Here is a 19697-nt window from a genome sequence, read left to right as displayed (position 1 = left end):
AGATCTTGCGTGGAGCCCCAGATCGAGGGAGATTATCAGTGGTCTTGGATGTCTTCCATTTCATAATAATTGCTCCCACAGTTGATTTCTTCAAACCAAGCTGCTTACCTATTGCAGATTCAGTCTTCCCAGCCTGGTGCAGGTCTACAATTTTGTTTCTGGTTCCTTTGACAGCTCTTTGGTCTTGGCCATAGTGGAGTTTGGAGTGTGACTGTTTGAGGTTGTGGACAGGTGTCTTTTATACTGATAACAAGTTCAAACAGGTGCCATTAATACAGGTAACGAGTGGAGGACAGGGGAGCCTCTTAAAGAAGAAGTTACAGGTCTGTGAGAGCCAGAAATCTTGCTTGTTTGTAGGTGACCAAATACTTATTTTCCACCATAATTTGCAAATAAATTCATAAAAAAATCCTACAATGTGATTTTCTGGATTTTTTTTTCTCAATTTGTCTGTCATAGTTGACGTGTACCTATGATGAAAATTACAGGCCTCTCTCATCTTTTTAAGTGGGAGAACTTGCACAATTGTTGGCTGACTAAATACTTTTTTCCCCCACTGTATATACGACCTGTCTACCCAGCCAATCAGATGGCATAAAATAAAGATAACGCTTTAAGCTACAGTATTACTGTAATGGCTATGGTCTTGGGGATAATTAGAAATTCAGATTTTAGGGAGCTGGATGCTGGAAATCAGTTGTAATGTAATATATGTAGACTACACAGTCTGAGAGTGACTTTGACCCTAGTGTTCAATTGGATGTAACTGGTACCTCACTAAATCAAACCACATTCAAAGCCAGGGTCAGGTAAAGAATGTCAGTAGATTTAGGCTACAATGCCAACCTTTGCCATGGGACTGTGTGAATGTTGAATAGCCATTGTCTTAAACACAGCAAAGGTGATTTGGCCTCGAGGGTGTGTATTTCTTTTTACTATCAGTCAGGCAGTGTATTTAAAAGAGTAGAATGAAGAGAGGATGCAGAGGGTACACAGGCTGAATGTTGTTCCTTCGTGTCTGCTGCGGGAGAGGAGGTCGGATGCATACGCACACACGCCATCGACCCTATAGCCCCCCCAGCCCTCAGGAGTCAGGTCCATGGTGGGTACTGGGACATGCCGTTTATCAGAGGAGGGCTGGAATAGTACTGTTATCAGAGGAGGGCTGGAATAGTACTGTTATCAGAGGAGGGCTGGAATAGTACTGTTATCAGAGGAGGGCTGGAATAGGACTGTTATCAGAGGAGGGCTGGAATAGTACTGTTATCAGAGGAGGGCTGGAATAGGACTGTTATCAGAGGAGGGCTGGAATAGTACTGTTATCAGAGGAGGGCTGGAATAGTACTGTTATCAGAGGAGGGCTGGAATAGGACTGTTATCAGAGGAGGGCTGGAATAGTACTGTTATCAGAGGAGGGCTGGAATAGGACTGTTATCAGAGGAGGGCTGGAATAGGACTGTTATCAGAGGAGGGCTGGAATAGGACTGTTATCAGAGGAGGGCTGGAATAGTACTGTTATCAGAGGAGGGCTGGAATAGTACTGTTATCAGAGGAGGGCTGGAATAGTACTGTTATCAGAGGAGGGCTGGAATAGGACTGTTATCAGAGGAGGGCTGGAATAGTACTGTTATCAGAGGAGGGCTGGAATAGGACTGTTATCAGAGGAGGGCTGGAATAGGACTGTTATCAGAGGAGGGCTGGAATAGGACTGTTATCAGAGGAGGGCTGGAATAGGACTGTTATCAGAGGAGGGCTGGAATAGGACTGTTATCAGAGGAGGGCTGGAATAGGACTGTTATCAGAGGAGGGCTGGAATAGTACTGTTATCAGAGGAGGGCTGGAATAGTACTGTTATCAGAGGAGGGCTGGAATAGGACTGTTATCAGAGGAGGGCTGGAATAGGACTGTTATCAGAGGAAGGCTGGAATAGTACTGTTATCAGAGGAGGGCTGGAATAGGACTGTTATCAGAGGAGGGCTGGAATAGTACAAAGGAGAGCACTACACTACAAACGCCTGCATGGACTCAGCTGGAGAGGATAGAGGAGAGGGGGATGGAGGGAAGGGGGAGAGAGGGATAGAGGGAAGGGGGAGAGGGGGATAGAGGGAAGGGGGAGAGGGGGATAGAGGGAAGGGGGAGAGAGGGATAGAGGGAAGGGGGGGAGAGGGATAGAGGGAAGGGGGAGAGAGGGATAGAGGGAAGGGGGGGTTGGGACATGAAGGGAAAGGGGGGGTTATAGTATGGAAGGGCTGAAGAACAGACTGGTCCACATTAATGATGGCTTGTGTAGAAATCTAACCAACTGTAATTTGGAACTATTTAGCCTACAGTACACTTGTACACATGTAAATAGCATCATACTGTTCATTCAACAAAAAACACACAATTTATATTCTGTATTCAGCATTGGGGTCAATTCCATAAAAATTGTTTTGAGGAAAATTTGAAATGATTTTCAGTTTACTTCCTGAATAGCGGGGACTGGTATTAGCTGCCAGCTAAATCTGGTGCAACGCACCAGTTCTCATACTCTGAGATGTATGTTTTGTTGCCAAATCAACGTAACAAATAAATAAATGAAATAGACTTAAATGGATTTTATCAAGAATCTGACAATATTACAAGTGTAGAGTCCCTTATTGTAACCTAATAATTAAATATTTGTCACAAGAAGAATGTTCTTCATCCAGGGCATGTAGTGTTTTAAATAGAGCTTCTCCAGATGCTGGTGGGAAAGAATGTAGCCTAGCCTGAGTGATAGATGAACTCCATAATGAAAGGGGGTAGGGGAAACGGGATCACTAGTCAGTTGCACAACTCAATGCATTCAACCCAAATGTGTCTTCCGCATTTAACCCAACCCCTCTGAATCAGAGAGGTGCGGGAGGCTGCCTTAATCGACATCCACGTCATCGGCGCCCGGGGAGCAGTTGTTGTTGGGGGTTAACCGCCTTGCTAATTTCACAGAGATAACTTAATGTGATGGAGGGCTATAGTTAGTAGAATTCGGTTCTCACATCTAGCCGACTGTGGAAATGCTGGAGCTGTTGGCAATCTATGGGGCTACTGTAGGACTATATGCATGATGCCTAGATTGAAACACAGTAACACACAGTAACACACACACACACATCAGATATGAGAGGGCAGTCATATGCTGTCTTCCTGCTGACTGGATTTGAGTTAAATTGTAATCCAGTTATCGAGTGATGTCATAAGAGGGTATCACTATCCCACTGGACATTCCTTCCTGTTCCTGCTGCAGTAGTGTTGCATGTAGTTCAGCTGTGTCAATGTTGTTCAAGGCGGTGTAGTCTAGTAATTATTTGTCTGTGATGACTTCTTAGACTTTGTTTAACAGACTCAGAGATCCAGGGTAAGCTCAGCTCATCCACTTGGCCTGGGTTGTGCGTGTGTGTGCGTGCGTGCACGTACGTCTGTGAGACAGTGTGTGTGTGTGTGTGTGAGACTGTGTGTTTGAGTGACTGTGTGTGATGTGTGCGCGTCGCGTGTGTGTGGGAGTTATGGTGTTTGGGTGCTTCTGGCTCGTTAGTGTTGATAATTAAGCAGCTGTAATCAAGCTGTTTGGAACACTAGCCCATTAGAGCTAAGCATAATATTTTCAGTTCTGCTGTCATCAAACTCACAGCTATCCTTTAGGACTTTCAACATCCTTAGCAGTGTTTACCTTGTTAACTAGCATATCCTGAGGATTTCCCTCTGAGCTCCGGTGTGTTTGTTTACGCTAGTATGTTCACTTATTACCATAACGAGGCAGGGTTGATGGTGGTGACCTTTCATTAGCGGGTCAAGATGGAGCCTTTTCAAAATGTAGAATTTTTACTCGACTCTGCCGTGTGTGTGTGTGTTAGGGATGGACACGGTTATCCGGATATCCTAACGGACGTTAGTATTCGATTACTTGAGTGTGTTAATAAAAAATACAAATAAAAATAGGCCTATTTTGACAATGAAAAAGCTTTGTTATGAATTAAATTAGATGATGCTTGTGAAATTGTTACCTACTGTCACGATCGTTGGAGGAAGTGGACCAATGCGCAGCGTGATGAGTGAACATACTTTTATTTGATTCACCACACGAAACAAAACAACAAAACGATACGTGAAGTCCTAGGTAACAGACACAAACCATACACGGAACAAGATCCCACAAAACACTGTGGAAAACAGGCTGCCTAAGTATGGTTCCCAATCAGAGACAACAAGCAACAGCTGACACTTGTTGCCTCTGATTGAGAACCACCCCGGCCAACACAGAAACACATGAGCTAGATAACGAACCTAGAACACAAATACATAGAAACTACACACCCTGGCTCAACATAACAGAGTCCCAGAGCCAGGGCGTGACAGTACCCCCCCCCCCCCCCAAAGGCGCGGACTGCGACCGCGCCAAACATAAACCAAACAGGGGAGGGCCGGGTGGGCATTCCTCCTCGGAGGCGGTTCCGGCTCCGGGCTTGACCACCACCCTCCGTAGCGCCCCTGATCCGGTCTGGCCCCGCTGGCTGGAGCTGGACTGGACATCGGTGGAGCGGATTGCTTAGGCTCCGATGTGGAGCAGCTGACCCAGGCACGGGCTGTGCCGGACTGACGACGCGCACCACAGGCTTGGTGCGGGGAGCAGGAACGGGCCGGACCGGGCTGACGACGCACACCACAGGCTTGGTGCGGGGAGTAGGGACGGGCCGAACCGGGCTGACGAAGTGCACTACAGGCTTGGTGCGGGGAGCAGGAACAGGCCGGGCCGGGCTGGCGACGCGCACCATTGGCTTGGTGCAGGGAGCAGGAACAGGCCGGGCCGGGCTGGCGACGCGCACCATTGGCTTGGTGCGGGGAGCAGGAACAGGCCGGGCCGGGCTGGCGACGCGCATCACAGGCTTGGTGCGAGGGACAGGAACAGGCCGGACCGCACTGGGAACACACACCACTGGCCTTACCCGGGGATCAGGAACGGGCCGGACCGGACTGGCAACACACCTCAGTACCTCTCGCCGTGCCTCTACATTTTCCTTCCCTCTACTCGCCAATGGCTCCCGTAACCCGGTGGCCTTCTCTCCTCGTCCACTAACTCGCCCCTTATCTGCCTCCAGCAGTCCCGTCGTCCACGGTGTGAGCCCCCCCTAAAAATGTATTGGGTTCGTCTCTCCCCCGTGGCTATGGCCTCCATGGCTCTCGCCAGACTCTCCAGCCTCTGCTCCCAAGTCCAACCTCTCTCCTCCTCACGCGGCTTGACCCAGTGGAGGTTGATATCCATTAGAGTCCTCTCTGGCGTTGGCTCCTGGACACGCTGCTTGACCCAGTCGAGGTGGATATCCGCTAGATTCACCTCTGGCGTTGGCTCCTGGACACGCTGCTTGGTCCAGTTATGGTGGGATCTTCTGTCACGATCGTTGGAGGAAGTGGACCAATGCGCAGCGTGATGAGTGAACATACTTTTATTTGATTCACCACACGAAACAAAACAACAAAACGATACGTGAAGTCCTAGGTAACAGACACAAACCATACACGGAACAAGATCCCACAAAACACTGTGGAAAACAGGCTGCCTAAGTATGGTTCCCAATCAGAGACAACAAGCAACAGCTGACACTCGTTGCCTCTGATTGAGAACCACCCCGGCCAACATAGAAACACATGAGCTAGATAACGAACCTAGAACACAAATACATAGAAGCTACACACCCTGGCTCAACATAACAGAGTCCCAGAGCCAGGGCGTGACACCTACAAGGATATACCATGACATTTGAAATACTTAATTTAATAAAACAAACTTTTGAATGTAGTTTTTAGAACCGTGCGTTGAGCTATGCTGCACACATATCCCTCCAGGCTGCCCTGACATCGGTATGCTATTTGCCCCACTTTAACTAGCAATTACCGGGGGGCACCTAATGGAGTGTCCACAAGACCTGACACAGATCAATGCAAAACACTCACCAGAAAGTATTTTTGTAACAGAATCAGTTCTATCATGGCGAAAATCGGACTTCTCTTTCACTGTTGCTTTTAGCGAAAAACTACAGAGAAAAGCAGCCTGTCCGCTGCCATGTGCATTTGCGTCATTCTGATTGGTCAAGAGATTGAAGAGATGTTTATTTAATTTTGTTTTATCCGGATATCTGAAAAAATATCATGATATTATTCGAATAGTGAAATAATGTCCAAATGCCCATTCCTAGTGTGTGTGTGTGTGTGTGTGTGTGTGTGTGTGTGTGTGTGTGTGTGGTATCGTATAGGGGAAGTGGTTGTTTGGAGGACAGCCAGGGGATAGACAGCTGGGCATCTTCCTCTTCTACTAAAACACACACACTGTATCTCACACACTCATAACCCAGACACTCCTCTCACCACGTCTCTCCTCTAACAATAACAGCAACCCTTTAAACGGAAGAGCTGTTTTAACTGGCCTCTTTATCACCTATCCATCAGACAATGACAGAGGACTGGCTGGCTGGCTGGCATAGCCTCCCGTCCCATCTCACTCATACATCTCTTAGCTGGCCTGTTTATCATCTAGCTAACCTATCCCTCACACAATGATACAGTGTTGGCTGGCATAGCCTTCTGTCCCATCCTACTCATAGGCCTACATTGTCTGTAATCACTCCCATTTGGTAAGAAATCATTGATCTAGGCTATTCTGTGATTTACATTTACATTTTAGTCATTTAGCAGACGCTCTTATCCAGAGCGACTTACAGGAGCAATTAGGGTTAAGTGCCTTGCTTAAGGGCACATCGACAGATTTTTCACCTAGTCGGCTCGGGGATTAGAACCAGCGACCTTTCGGTTACTGGCACAACGCTCTTAACCACTAAGCTACCTGCCGCCCGATTTGGTTAGATTACGCTGGAGCTGTGTTCTACTGTCACTGTGCAGTTCTGTTTGTGGAGGAGAGGGAAGAGAGGGGGAAAGGAGAGGAGGAGGGAGAAGAGAGGGAAGGAGAGGGAAGAGAGGGAAGTAGAGGAGGAGGGAGAAGAGAGGGGAGGAGGAGAGGGAAGAGAGGGAAGGAGAGGGAAGAGAGGGGGAAAGGAGAGGAGGAGGGAGAAGAGAGGGAAGGAGAGGAGGAGGGAGAAGAGAGGGAAGGAGAGGAGGAAAGGAGAGGAAGAGGGAGAAGAGAGGGAAGGAGAGGAGGGAGAAGAGAGGGAAGGAGAGGAGGGAGGAGGAGGGAGAAGAGAGGGAAGGAGAGGAGGAGGGAGAAGAGAGGGAAGGAGTGGAGGGAGAAGAGAGGGAAGGAGAGGAGGGAGGAGGAGGGAGAAGAGAGGGAAGGAGAGGAGGAGGGAGAAGAGAGGGAAGGAGCCGAGGGAGATGAGAGTGGAGGGAGAAGAGAGGGAGGGAGAGGAAAAGGGAGAAGAGAGGGAAGGAGAGGGAAGAGAGGGAAGGAGAGGAGGAGGGAGAAGAGAGGGAAGAGAGGGAAGGAGATGAGGAGGGAGAAGAGAGGGAAGGAGAGGGGAGGAGAGGAGGGGGAGAAGAGAGGGGAGGAGATGAGGAGGGAGAAGAGAGGGAAGGAGAGGAGGAGGGAGAAGAGAGGGAAGGAGAGGAGGAGAGAGAAGAGAGGGAAGGAGGGGGAAGAGAGGGGGAAAGGAGAGGAGGAGGGAAGGAGGGAAGGAGAGGAGGAGGGAGAAGAGAGGGAAGGAGAGGAGGAAAGGAGATGAGGAGGGAGAAGAGAGGGAAGGAGAGGGGAGGAGAGGAGGGGGGAGAGGGGAGGAGAGGAGGAGGGAGAAGAGAGGGAAGGAGAGGAGGAGAGAGAAGAGAGGGAAGGAGGGGGAAGAGAGGGGGAAAGGAGAGGAGGAGGGAGAAGAGAGGGAAGGAGAGGAGGAGGGAGAAGATAGGGAAGGAGAGGAGGAAAGGAGAGGAGGAGGGAGAAGAGAGGGAAGGAGAGGAGGGAGAAGAGAGGGAAGGAGAGGAGGGAGGAGGAGGGAGAAGAGAGGGAAGGAGAGGAGGAGGGAGAAGAGAGGGAAGGAGCCGAGGGAGATGAGAGTGGAGGGAGAAGAGAGGGAGGGAGAGGAGGAGGGAGAAGATAGGGAAGGAGAGGAGGAAAGGAGAGGAGGAGGGAGAAGAGAGGGAAGGAGAGGAGGGAGAAGAGAGGGAAGGAGAGGAGGGAGGAGGAGGGAGAAGAGAGGGAAGGAGAGGAGGAGGGAGAAGAGAGGGAAGGAGCGGAGGGAGAAGAGAGGGAAGGAGAGGAGGGAGGAGGAGGGAGAAGAGAGGGAAGGAGAGGAGGAGGGAGAAGAGAGGGAAGGAGCCGAGGGAGATGAGAGTGGAGGGAGAAGAGAGGGGGAAAGGAGAGGAGGAGGGAGAAGAGAGGGAAGGAGAGGAGGAGGGAGAAGAGAGGGAAGAGAGGGAAGGAGAGGAGGAGGGAGAAGAGAGGGAAGGAGAGGAGGAAAGGAGAGGAGGAGGGAGAAGAGAGGGAAGGAGATGAGGGAGGAGGGGGATGAGGGAGGTGTAGGAAGCGGGGTCTGGCCTAACTTCCGGCTGATTGTGCCTTGCCATTGTAAGAGAAGGTGTTTCCTGTAGGGAGGTTAGCTGGTCCTGCAGACCTCCTCTGGACCATTGTCTGGAGGGGAGGGAGAGAGAGAGAGAGAGAGAGAGAGAGAGGGAGAGGGAGGGAGAGAGGGTTGTAAAATTGGAAAGGGTATAATTAGGACAATTAGGACAACTCTTGTCTGGCGATGCGTCTGGACTGATCTGGAAGAGAGACTGGTGGTAAAAGGGGATGGGAACGGAGTTGGGGTCGGACAGAGGGAGGAGGAGAAGGGGGATAGGGGGAGAGAGATATTAAGGGATTTGAGTTAGCTGCTGTTGAGACCCTGCTGTCCAGCTGTACCCTGCCTGATGACCTCACAGCAGCATCCTACAGTATATGGTGCACTACAAGCACGCTCAGGATCATAATACCCACTTCTCTAATTGCCTAATAGGCTACCAAATAGGAAACAGTGGAGCACACAGAAAATCATTATACTAACTACAGTGTGATCTACTGTAAAGGAGTGACAGTTACAATGGGTGTATATAAGATGTATATAAAGACCTCTTAAGAAGACTGAGAAAAGGAAGTGAAGTTGTTGGATTTCAATGAAAGGAGGAAATGCTGCTTTATTCAAATGTTTTCTCTAATGTTTTCTCTGTTTTCTCTAATACTCTCTTTCTTTCTTTCTTTCTTTCTTTCTTTCTTTCTTTCTTTCTTTCTTTCTTTCTTTCTTTCTTTCTTTCTTTCTTTCTTTCTTTCTTTCTTTCTTTCTTTCTTTCTTTCTTTCTTTCTTTCTTTCTTTCTTTCTTTCTTTCTTTCTTTCTTTCTTTCTTTCTTTCTTTCTTTCTTTCTTTCACTCTAGCTGAGAAGGTGTCATCACTGGGGAAGGACTGGCATAAATTCTGTCTGAAGTGTGGCCGCTGTAACAAAACCCTGAACGCAGGAGGACATGCTGAGGTGAGTGATGAACAATGACATCAACTTCTGTGGGTCTGTAGGTCTGTAGGTTCACACATGTAGGATCAGTCCCTATACAGATGTAGGATCTTAATTTGAGCCAGTTTGTTACAGCAGGAAAATAATCCGGCAGCAACAGGAAATGGGAATTATTATGTGGATTATAATTCATGGACATATTTGAAGGGGTTGATACATATTTTGTAATGGAAAATGAAGTCTGCAATTTCAAAGTGGAAATTACAAACTTCAAGTTTTAAATGTCCTGTATTGCAGGAAACTTTTCCTGCATCAGGGGGATCAAATTAAGATCCAACATCTGTAGATCCACGTGGTATAGCGTAATGGTAAAATCCAATGCAGGCCTCAGTTTTGTATTGACTATTTGACACACACACACACACACATCCAGATGGATCAACAGCTCTCAGAATGACACTGAAACATTACTATCACTGTACACTGTAGATGTGCGGCCTATGTCCTTGCTGAAGGTTAGCTGTTTGTCTAGTCACTTTATGACCTAGCAAGCCAGCCCATAGAAATACAAGTATAATATATTGTAAAACTGTTCTATTTAACTCTGTAAGACAGCCATTCTATTTTATATTTGTGTTTTATAGTGAATATACAATATATCCCCTCCAGTCCTCTCTCATATCTCCTCCACACATGCTGTTACTGTGAAACTGCACTGCTTCCTGGATCAGAACAGGCTTTTTCATGGCCTAGCAGCCAACCATTCTATTTCCACCATGTCTGTGTGTTATAGTGGACATCCCCTGCTGTGTGAAACAGCACTGTCCCTGGGCCTGGATCAGAAAAGAACAGGAAGTAAGGAAGAATGGGAATTCTGCAGCAAAATCCGAAAAGCAATTTCCCCCCAGACCAGACCTCAGACAGTCATCAGTAGATACTAGATGCAGACCTGGCCTGGGTTGTTTCATCTCTATAAATGATTACATCATACATGTTAAATGTCATCTCTCTGTCCTCGCCACAATTTCCCTCCAGACCCCAGTAGTAGATTAGCCTGGTCCCAGATCGGTTTGTGCTGTATAACCAACTCCAATAAAGCACAAACACATCTGGGACCAGGCTATAACCAACTCCTATACAGCACAAACAGATCTGGAACCAGGCTATAACCAACTCCAATACAGCACAAACACATCTGAGACCAGGCTATAACCAACTCCAATACAGCACAAACACATCTGGGATCAGGCTATAACCAACTCCTATACAGCACAAACACATCTGGGACCAGGCTATAACCAACTCCAATACAGCACAAACACATCTGGGACCAGGCTATAACCAACTCCAATACAGCACAAACACATCTGGGACCAGGCTGTAACCAACTCCAATACAGCACAAACACATCTGGGACCAGGCTATAACCAACTCCTATACAGCACAAACACATCTGGGACCAGGCTATAACCAACTCCTATACAGCACAAACACATCTGGGACCAGGCTATAACCAACTCCTATACAGCACAAACACATCTGGGACCAGGCTATAACCAACTCTAATACAGCACAAACACATCTGGGACCAGGGGGGTGGTATATTAGTGTACTATAACACTATAAGACGACTAGGAATGTAGCCAGTGTGATATCCGCTGTGAGGAGATCCCAGGCCCAGTAAAGCACTAGGAATGTAGCCAGTGTGATATCTGCTGTGAGGAGATCCCAGGCCCAGTAAAGCACTAGGAATGTAGCCAGTGTGATATCCGCTGTGAGGAGATCCCAGGCCCAGTAAAGCACTAGGAATGTAGCCAGTGTGATATCCGCTGTGAGGAGATCCCAGGCCCAGTAAAGCACTAGGAATGTAGCCAGTGTGATATCCGCTGTGAGGAGATCCCAGGCCCAGTAAAGCACTAGGAATGTAGCCAGTGTGATATCCGCTGTGAGGAGATCCCAGGCCCAGTAAAGCACTAGGAATGTAGCCAGGTGTGATATCTGCTGTGAGGAGATCCCAGGCCCAGTAAAGCCACTAGGAATGTAGCCAGTGTGATATCTGCTGTGAGGAGATCCCACTCCTAGGCCCAGTAAAGCACTAGGAATGTAGCCAGTGTGATATCTGCTGTGAGGAGATCCCAGGCCCAGTAAAGCACTAGGAATGTAGCCAGTGTGATATCCGCTGTGAGGAGATCCCAGGCCCAGTAAAGCACTAGGAATGTAGCCAGTGTGATATCCGCTGTGAGGAGATCCCAGGCCCAGTAAAGCACTAGGAATGTAGCCAATGTGATATCCGCTGTGAGGAGATCCCAGGCCCAGTAAAGCACTAGGAATGTAGCCAGTGTGATATCCGCTGTGAGGAGATCCCAGGCCCAGTAAAGCACTAGGAATGTAGCCAGTGTGATATCCGCTGTGAGGAGATCCCAGGCCCAGTAAAGCACTAGGAATGTAGCCAGTGTGATATCCGCTGTGAGGAGATCCCAGGCCCAGTAAAGCACTAGGAATGTAGCCAATGTGATATCCGCTGTGAGGAGATCCCAGGCCCAGTAAAGCACTAGGAATGTAGCCAGTGTGATATCTGCTGTGAGGAGATCCCAGGCCCAGTAAAGCACTAGGAATGTAGCCAGTGTGATATCTGCTGTGAGGAGATCCTAGGCCCAGTAAAGCACTAGGAATGTAGCCAGTGTGATATCTGCTGTGAGGAGATCCCACTCCTAGGCCAGTAAAGCACATATCTCCTGTGAGGAAATCCCTCTTACATCCTCTCTCCTCGCCTCCTCCTCAACTGTATTGGAGGAGAATATCCAAGGTCCCTCCCCTCGAACCTTCGAGGTGAGAAATGGAGGCGTGGAGGAAAGATGAATTAGGACTGCATGTCTGCTCTCTGGTCTAGATCCTGATGATCCTCCTGCTCCCTGGCTGGTTGGCTGGCTGGCTGGCTGGCTGGCTGGCTGACTGGCTGGCTGGCTGGCTGACTGGCTGGCTGGCTGGCTGGCTGGCTGGCTGGCTGACTGGCTGGCTGGCTGACTGGCTGGCTGGCTGACCTAGGCTACTCTGTATTTATATCACCACTGTTCCGTGGCTATTCTGGACAAGGTTCTACTTACTTGGACGTCTCCTCTTCTCTTCTGGACGATGGTCTGGTATCTGTCCCAGGCCCTGGCTGCCTGTCCAGTCTGTTACGTGACTGTTTGATTTGACCACTGACTACTATTACATGACCACCGTCGGCCCAGCATGCATTAGAGAGGGACACAGGGTTCTGACAGAGCCATCTCTAAGCCTGAGACTGCCTGGGATCTCTGTCATCTTACAAGGCTCATACACGTACGCAAACACTGGGATCAGTGGAGTTGCCTCAGGGGGTGCGAACAAGGGATCCAGTTCAGGAAGGTCGAATTTCTGGTCGAAGTGCTGGACATCTGCGTCTCATGTCTGCAATAGAGGGTTTTTTTTGCCAGGAAAGATATTTGTTTAACTCGATGAGGATGTAGATGAGGATGGAGATGAGGATGGAGATGAGATGAGGATGGAGAGGAGGATATAGATGAGATGAGGATGGAGAGGAGGATAGAGATGAGGATGGAGATGAGATGAGGATGTAGATGAGATGAGGATGGAGATGAGGATAGAGATGAGATGAGGATGGAGATGAGATGAGGATGGAGATGAGATGAGGATGGAGATGAGGATAGAGATGAGATGAGGATGGAGATGAGATGAGGATGAGAGGAGGATAGAGATGAGATGAGGATGGAGAGGAGGATAGAGATGAGATGAGGATGGAGTTGAGATGAGGATGAAAAGGAGGATAGAGATGAGATGAGGATGGAGATGAGATGAGGATGGAGATGAGATGAGATGAGGATGGAGATGAGATGAGGATGGAGAGGAGGATAGAGATGAGATGAGGATGGAGTTGAGATGAGGATGGAGAGGAGGATAGAGATGAGATGAGGATGGAGTTGAGATGAGGATGGAGATGAGGATGGAGATGAGATGAGGATGGAGATGAGGATGGAGAGGAGGATAGAGATGAGATGAGGATGGAGATGAGATGAGGATGGAGAGGAGGATGGAGATGAGGATGAGGATGGAGATGAGGATGAGATGGAGATGAGGATGAGATGGAAAGGAGGATGGAGAGGAGGATGGAGATGGGGCTGGAGAGGAGGATGGAGAGGAGGATGGAGATGGGGATGGAGATGAGGATGAGGATGGAGATGAGGAGGATGGAGATGATGATGTAGTCGAAAAATAGAGAGAACAAATATGAGTGATGATGAAGGCCAGTGATGAAGAAGCGTGTAGCGACTTGCTGATGCCAGCCTGGCGTGTTGATTCAATATGGCATTGTCTGGATGGATGGCTGTATATTTGTATCTCACGGAAGAGAGCCACACCTTCGCCGTGGCAATCTCCAGGAAGAGATGTTCCCACAGAAGTCCTTGGGTCACTGACGCCAGGAGAAGTGTGACGACTTCTGAAAACTTGCATTTTTACAAGCATTTTCGCTGCACGTGCTATAATATCTTCAAAATATATGACCAATGAAAAGTGATTTGATTTTTATTTGATCCTGGATAGGGTTGCAAAAAAAAACTGTAGCTTTCCCAAAATACCCAGCATTGATAAAAATCCCGGTTGGAAAATTCCTGGAAACATGAGGGAATAAACAGGAAAATCCTGCATTTTCTGGAAAACCTGGGAGTTTTGGGTAAGTTACCAGAATTTTCCAACCCTTATCCTGGGTAATTTTCAGTAGGTTTCAAAACCATTCCCATCTCCTGAACAGGACCCTGATGTGAGGCGTTTGATAAATCAACAGTACTGGTCTCCTGGTTACAACCGCAGTGTAGATACAACACACAGACATGGTAGAATGGATAGTGGGGATCAAGCCAGACTCCCTTTCTTTCTCCCTTTCTCAGGAGGCTGTCGTGTTTTTATCTCTCTCTCTCTCTCTCTCTCTCTCTCTCTCTCTCTCTCTCTCTCTCTCTCTCTCTCTCTCTCTCTCTCTCTCTCTCTCTCTCTCTCTCTCTCTCTCTCTCTCTCTCTCTCTCTCTCTCTCTCTCTCTCTCTCTCTCTCTCTCTCTCTCTCTCTCTCACACACACACAATCCAATAACCTTTTTTTCCCAAAATGCATGAGTGGCTAGAAAACAGAAATTGCCAAGCTATGATTGTTAGTCTTGTGTTTTAGACTTAAGCAATAAGGCCCGAGGGGGTGTGGTATATGGCCAATATACCACATCTAAGGGCTGTTCTTAAGCATGACGCAACGCGGAGTGCCTGGACACAGCCCTTAGCCGTGGTATATTGTCCATATACCACAAACCCCCGAGGTGCCTTATTGTTATTATAAACTGGTTACCAACGTAATTAGAGCAGTAAAAATAAATGTTTTGTCATACCTGTGGTATACGGTCTGATATACCTCGGCTTTCAGCCAATCAGCATTCAGGGCTGGAACCGCCTAGTTTACAATTGTTATTTACTCACTGTCTGTCATTCTCCTTCTCTTTGTTCCCTCAACAGCACGATGGGAAGCCGTTCTGCCACAAACCATGCTATGCTGCCCTCTTCGGACCAAAAGGTGCAGTACACTTGTACGTCTGTCCAAAGCCCAGTGGTTAAAAGTATCTGAAGAACTTCAAACTGACTTCCTGATAACCTCCAGTTTGATTGTACTGTTTCGAAACACACTGTTGTGTAGTATGCAGATGGGCTGAACCACAGCCATATGTTATGATTGTTAAATGTTTGTAATATGTTATATGAAAAAACATGTATATTATGGTATCTATATAGATATGGCTCTGGGCTGAACCTAACCTCTGACCTCTGTAGGTGTGAACATCGGAGGAGCAGGGTCCTATGTTTATGAAGCCCCCATCAACAATAGCCCAGCCCCTACTGACGTGGATGCCCCCCCCAAACCTGCTGAGGAGAAGAAGGTGTTCGCACCCAGGCCTCCTGTTAAAGGTACATGCTACGTGTGCGCGTTCTTTCGCGCATGCATGTTTACGTGTCCACTTGTGTAAGTGATGACGTGGGAAAAGCTGTGAAATAGTGGAAGTATCTTCCGAAGGAGCTGACTTTGTTAGAAAGGAGTAGCAGACTGTGTTGTCTTCCTGCTGACTCAAGCCCTACTATACAGGCCCTACTATACAGGCCCTACTATACAGGCCCTACTATACATGCCCTACTATACAGGCCCTACTATACAGGCCCTACTATACAGACCCTACTATACAGGCCCTACTATACAGGCCCTACTATACAGGCCCTACTATACAGGCCCTACTATACAGACCCTACTATACAGACCCTACTATACAGGCCCTACTATACAGACCCTACTATACAGGCCCTACTATACAGGCCCTACTATACAGGCCCTACTATACAGGCCCTACTATACAGGCCCTACTATACAGACCCTACTATACAGGCCCTACTATACAGGCCCTACTATACAGACCCTACTATACAGGCCCTACTATACAGGCCCTACTATACAGGCCCTACTATACAGGCCCTACTATACAGACCCTACTATACAGGCCCTACTATACAGGCCCTACTATACAGACCCTACTATACAGGCCCTACTATACAGGCCCTACTATACAGGCCCTACTATACAGGCCCTACTATACAGGCCCTACTATACAGGCCCTACTATACAGGCCCTACTATACAGGCCCTACTATACAGACCCGGCTCACACCAGGCTAGCACCAGGCTAACACCAGGCTAGCACCAGGCTAACACCAGGCTAGCACCAGGCTAACACCAGGCTAGCACCAGGCTAACACCAGGCTAGCACCAGGCTAACACCAGGCTAGCACCAGGCTAACACCAGGCTAGCACCAGGCTAACACCAGGCTAACAGCCTGACCCTAAAGGAGTAGCAGACCCTTGTTGTCTTCCTGTGATTAGAGCCCTACTATACAGGCCAGGCTCACTCCAGGGGTAAAGGCTAACACCAGGCTAACACCAGGGACGGTCACAGGGTAGTTTCTTTAGCTGTTCACCCTGGGTTTTTGCACAGTTGCAGGCCAGAGGCCATACTACTTTGTGTGTGTGTGCAGCTTCCAGCATCACCACCTTCTCCGGTGAGGCCAACCTGTGTCCCAGGTGCAACAAGAAGGTCTACTTTGGTAAGTAGCCATTATATTAAGTATCTATCACACTACAAGGGTGAGAATTATCTGTCGTGCAGTTGCCATGGTATCGGGTGCTCCTGTGTGTCATTCCTTTGAATTAAATTTGAAACATATCCGAGGCACCTGCTGGAGCAACCCTGAGATGAATGCATCTCATTTCTAAGCTGTGTGTGTGTGTGTGTGTGTGTGTGTGTGTGTGTGTGTGTGTGTGTGTGTGTGTGTGTGTGTGTGTGTGTGTGTGTGTGTGTGTGTTTGACAGCTGAGAAGGTGACGTCCCTGGGGAAGGACTGGCATCGGCCCTGTCTCCGCTGTGAGAGGTGCAGCAAGACCCTGGCCGCCGGCAGCCATGCAGAGGTAGGAGAGATAGAGAGATGGATGGAAGGAGGGGAGGTGATGGAGGGAAAAGGGATGAGGAGGAGGGTGAAAGAGGAAGGGCATTTAAACAGGAAGGGGCCAGCTATAAAAAGACAATCACAGTGTTCAAGGGAGTCGGCCTGAACAAGGCCCTGATAGCACAGAATCACTGATCTACAAATCATCTTGCATCGTAAATAACTACTCATTATTAATATCAAAATTAGGGAATGTACACAACACCTTGTTCAGGCAGGTCTTCTTGAATGCACCTGAATGGGATAAAAGCATTCTAATGTGGATGTTAACAATGAATACATGGCATGATGACGTTTTCATGTGTGTTTTTTTTTTTTTTTACAGCATGATGGCCAGCCATACTGCCACAAGCCATGCTATGCTTGTCTCTTTGGACCCAAAGGTAGGCGCTTCGCTTGTCTTCTTTATTCAACCACCAGGTGGTGCTGTTGTCTCACATAAGTATTAGCTATACTGTAACAGTAGTCTATGCGGTGTACAATAGCTTTTTAAAGAACCTACTCGTATTGCTCTTCCGACACAAAAGTGATGCAACTTAGGCTGTTTCAAAACCACCAACTGAAAATAAATGTTTAGTTATACTGCGATACATTTTCAGCATGTGACGCTGCCTGGACACCTGTATGTCTGTGGTGTTCTTGTCTCTCCAGGGGTGAACACTGGTGGTGTAGGCAGCTACATCTACGAGAAGGATGTCAGTACAGAGACCCAGCCCTGAGCTGCTGCGGTCTGATTGTCTGTCCCGTCCAGTCCCCAGCCTCCGAGACCAACCTGACCTCTCCAATACTACTACCACAATCCAACACAGTGTTATTATCACTAAGTTAGCCTCTATAGCTCCTTCTATAAGCAGCCCAGAGACCTGAGACCCTGCCACTAGCCTCTATTTCCTCCCCTTTAACCCCTGACCCCAAACCTGTACCATCTGGCTACGCCCACTTCAGCCTCCTAGCACAGCAGCCTTCTAATATAGACTGCCTCCAGGATAAGATTGATGCTTCCAGACACTTCAGAATTAAATTATATTTTATTTACACTTAATTTTGTACAAATTATATTTATTGAAAACAATTTAACCCTGAGTGGGTCCATAGTGAAAACCAAAGCACCACATTACTGAATGTGAATGCCATTCTCTCTCCCCACTAAAACATAAGGGCCAAGAAGCCCATTCTTCACTTTTATGAGCTCATGATCAGATTGTCATGTTTATGTATATTTACGAGTGTGGATATATACGTATTACAACCCCATGTTAACTTTTACTTTAAGAATTGCAATAAAACATATTTTATTTCCCTTTCATTTTAAGTACCCTTAACGGGACAGTTCAGCATACATCCGTTGAGGGGGAGTTTAGAGACCATGTGAAAAGTTTAAAAATAATCCCTGTCTGTAAACGTAACTCATTTTAGGCTTTCCTCAGAGTAGTGATACATGGCGTTTAAAGGAAGGTGCTGCGTTGTCACGGTAACATGCTGACAGATCCCTACCCCTGGCCTAGCACACCTGGGAGAGAGGGAGTAATCTGTCTGCAGGTGCAGATGGTGCTGATTTAGGACAGGAGCACTACTTCATCCATTCATCTTAACAGCAGGGATTTAAAGACCCAGATGTATACCGTTTTGGACGCCCAACTACATTCCTGATCAAATGGATGATCTAAAAAAAAGTCTCTCTGTGGGGTTTAGGTTTCAGAAAGAGTCTGGATGATGTTAAAATATGGTATTTTAGGGTGGTGGGTTTTTGAGGGTAGCCTGGTTCCAGATTCCTGTATTTCCAATGGATACCATAGGAGTATGCTATACAGAACAAACACATCTGGACCCAGGCTATTCTGAGGGTCCTGTTACTGGTTTGGCAGGGTAAATTGTGTATGTACGGTACTGTATGGAGTCCAGGCATGGAAATCCTTTTAAATTGGTTTAATTGACAGCCAAATACACAGGATGTATTTATTGATTGGTTAAGAATAAGAATATACCAGTAAAATTGCATAAGGAAATTGCATTGTACTACGGCTACCCCTATGGGACATATGAAGGAAGGAAAGAAGGTGAGGCAACAGTGACTAAACAAACTCGTAGAATATAGACCATCCAAAAGCTGTACAATTTTATATGGTCGAAGTATTACTGTAGTAAGAAACCCGGACGTATTCCACCCTGAGATTACTATGAGCTGAAGTAATATAGTTGGAGGTATTCTATAGAACCCTGTGTGTCTGAAATGGCACCTTGTTCCCTATTTAGTGGCCTGGTCAAAAGGATTAAACTATACAGGGAATAGGGTGCGATTCTGGACGCACACAGAGTAATTGACACACTGCAGACAAAGCATTCTGTTAGAATGTGCATTAGTATTATATATAGTATGACTGTTTTTGCGATGTTTTGATTATGATGATCAGTTATGGTCTGTTTTGTGTAGTAGGCCTTTAAAACACTGTTTGTAGAGGAAAAATAAAAAATAAAATGGCTGCACTTCTTCAGTCATGTTGCTTCTGTCTTTTGAATCCATTAATTAAACTTTCTATCTATACTTTTGATATGATCTCCTGTGGTTTGACCTGTGTGTGTGTCCCAGGACCCCACTATACACCAAAAGTATGTGGACACCCCTTCAATTTAGTGGATTCGACTATTTCAGCCACACCTGTTGCTGACAGGTGTATAAAATCGAGCACAGCCATGCAATCTC

The 19697-nt window shown here is 47.4% G+C and overlaps 1 protein-coding gene across 1 annotated transcript in view; it reads left to right on the top strand.

The window, feature by feature from the left end:
- The window catches only part of LOC311102518 (cysteine-rich protein 2-like), a 34082-nt gene extending 14585 nt beyond the window's left edge, over positions 1–19497 (top strand). Inside the window, exons 2-8 of the mRNA XM_084143881.1 lie at positions 9363–9457; positions 14971–15028; positions 15283–15417; positions 16530–16598; positions 16864–16958; positions 17322–17379; positions 17648–19497. Of these exons, the coding sequence (XP_084000007.1) occupies positions 9363–9457; positions 14971–15028; positions 15283–15417; positions 16530–16598; positions 16864–16958; positions 17322–17379; positions 17648–17715 (578 nt within the window). The 3' untranslated portion in view covers positions 17716–19497. The remainder of the gene's footprint in view (positions 1–9362; positions 9458–14970; positions 15029–15282; positions 15418–16529; positions 16599–16863; positions 16959–17321; positions 17380–17647) is intronic.
- The last annotated feature ends 200 nt before the right edge of the window (positions 19498–19697 follow it).

The sequence above is a fragment of the Coregonus lavaretus genome (assembly GCF_964263955.1).
Source record: "Coregonus lavaretus genome assembly, chromosome: 27".
In the NCBI taxonomy this organism is placed as follows: domain Eukaryota; kingdom Metazoa; phylum Chordata; class Actinopteri; order Salmoniformes; family Salmonidae; genus Coregonus; species Coregonus lavaretus.
Note: the sequence above shows the minus strand (reverse complement) of the source record. Positions and strands in the feature narration are given on the sequence as shown.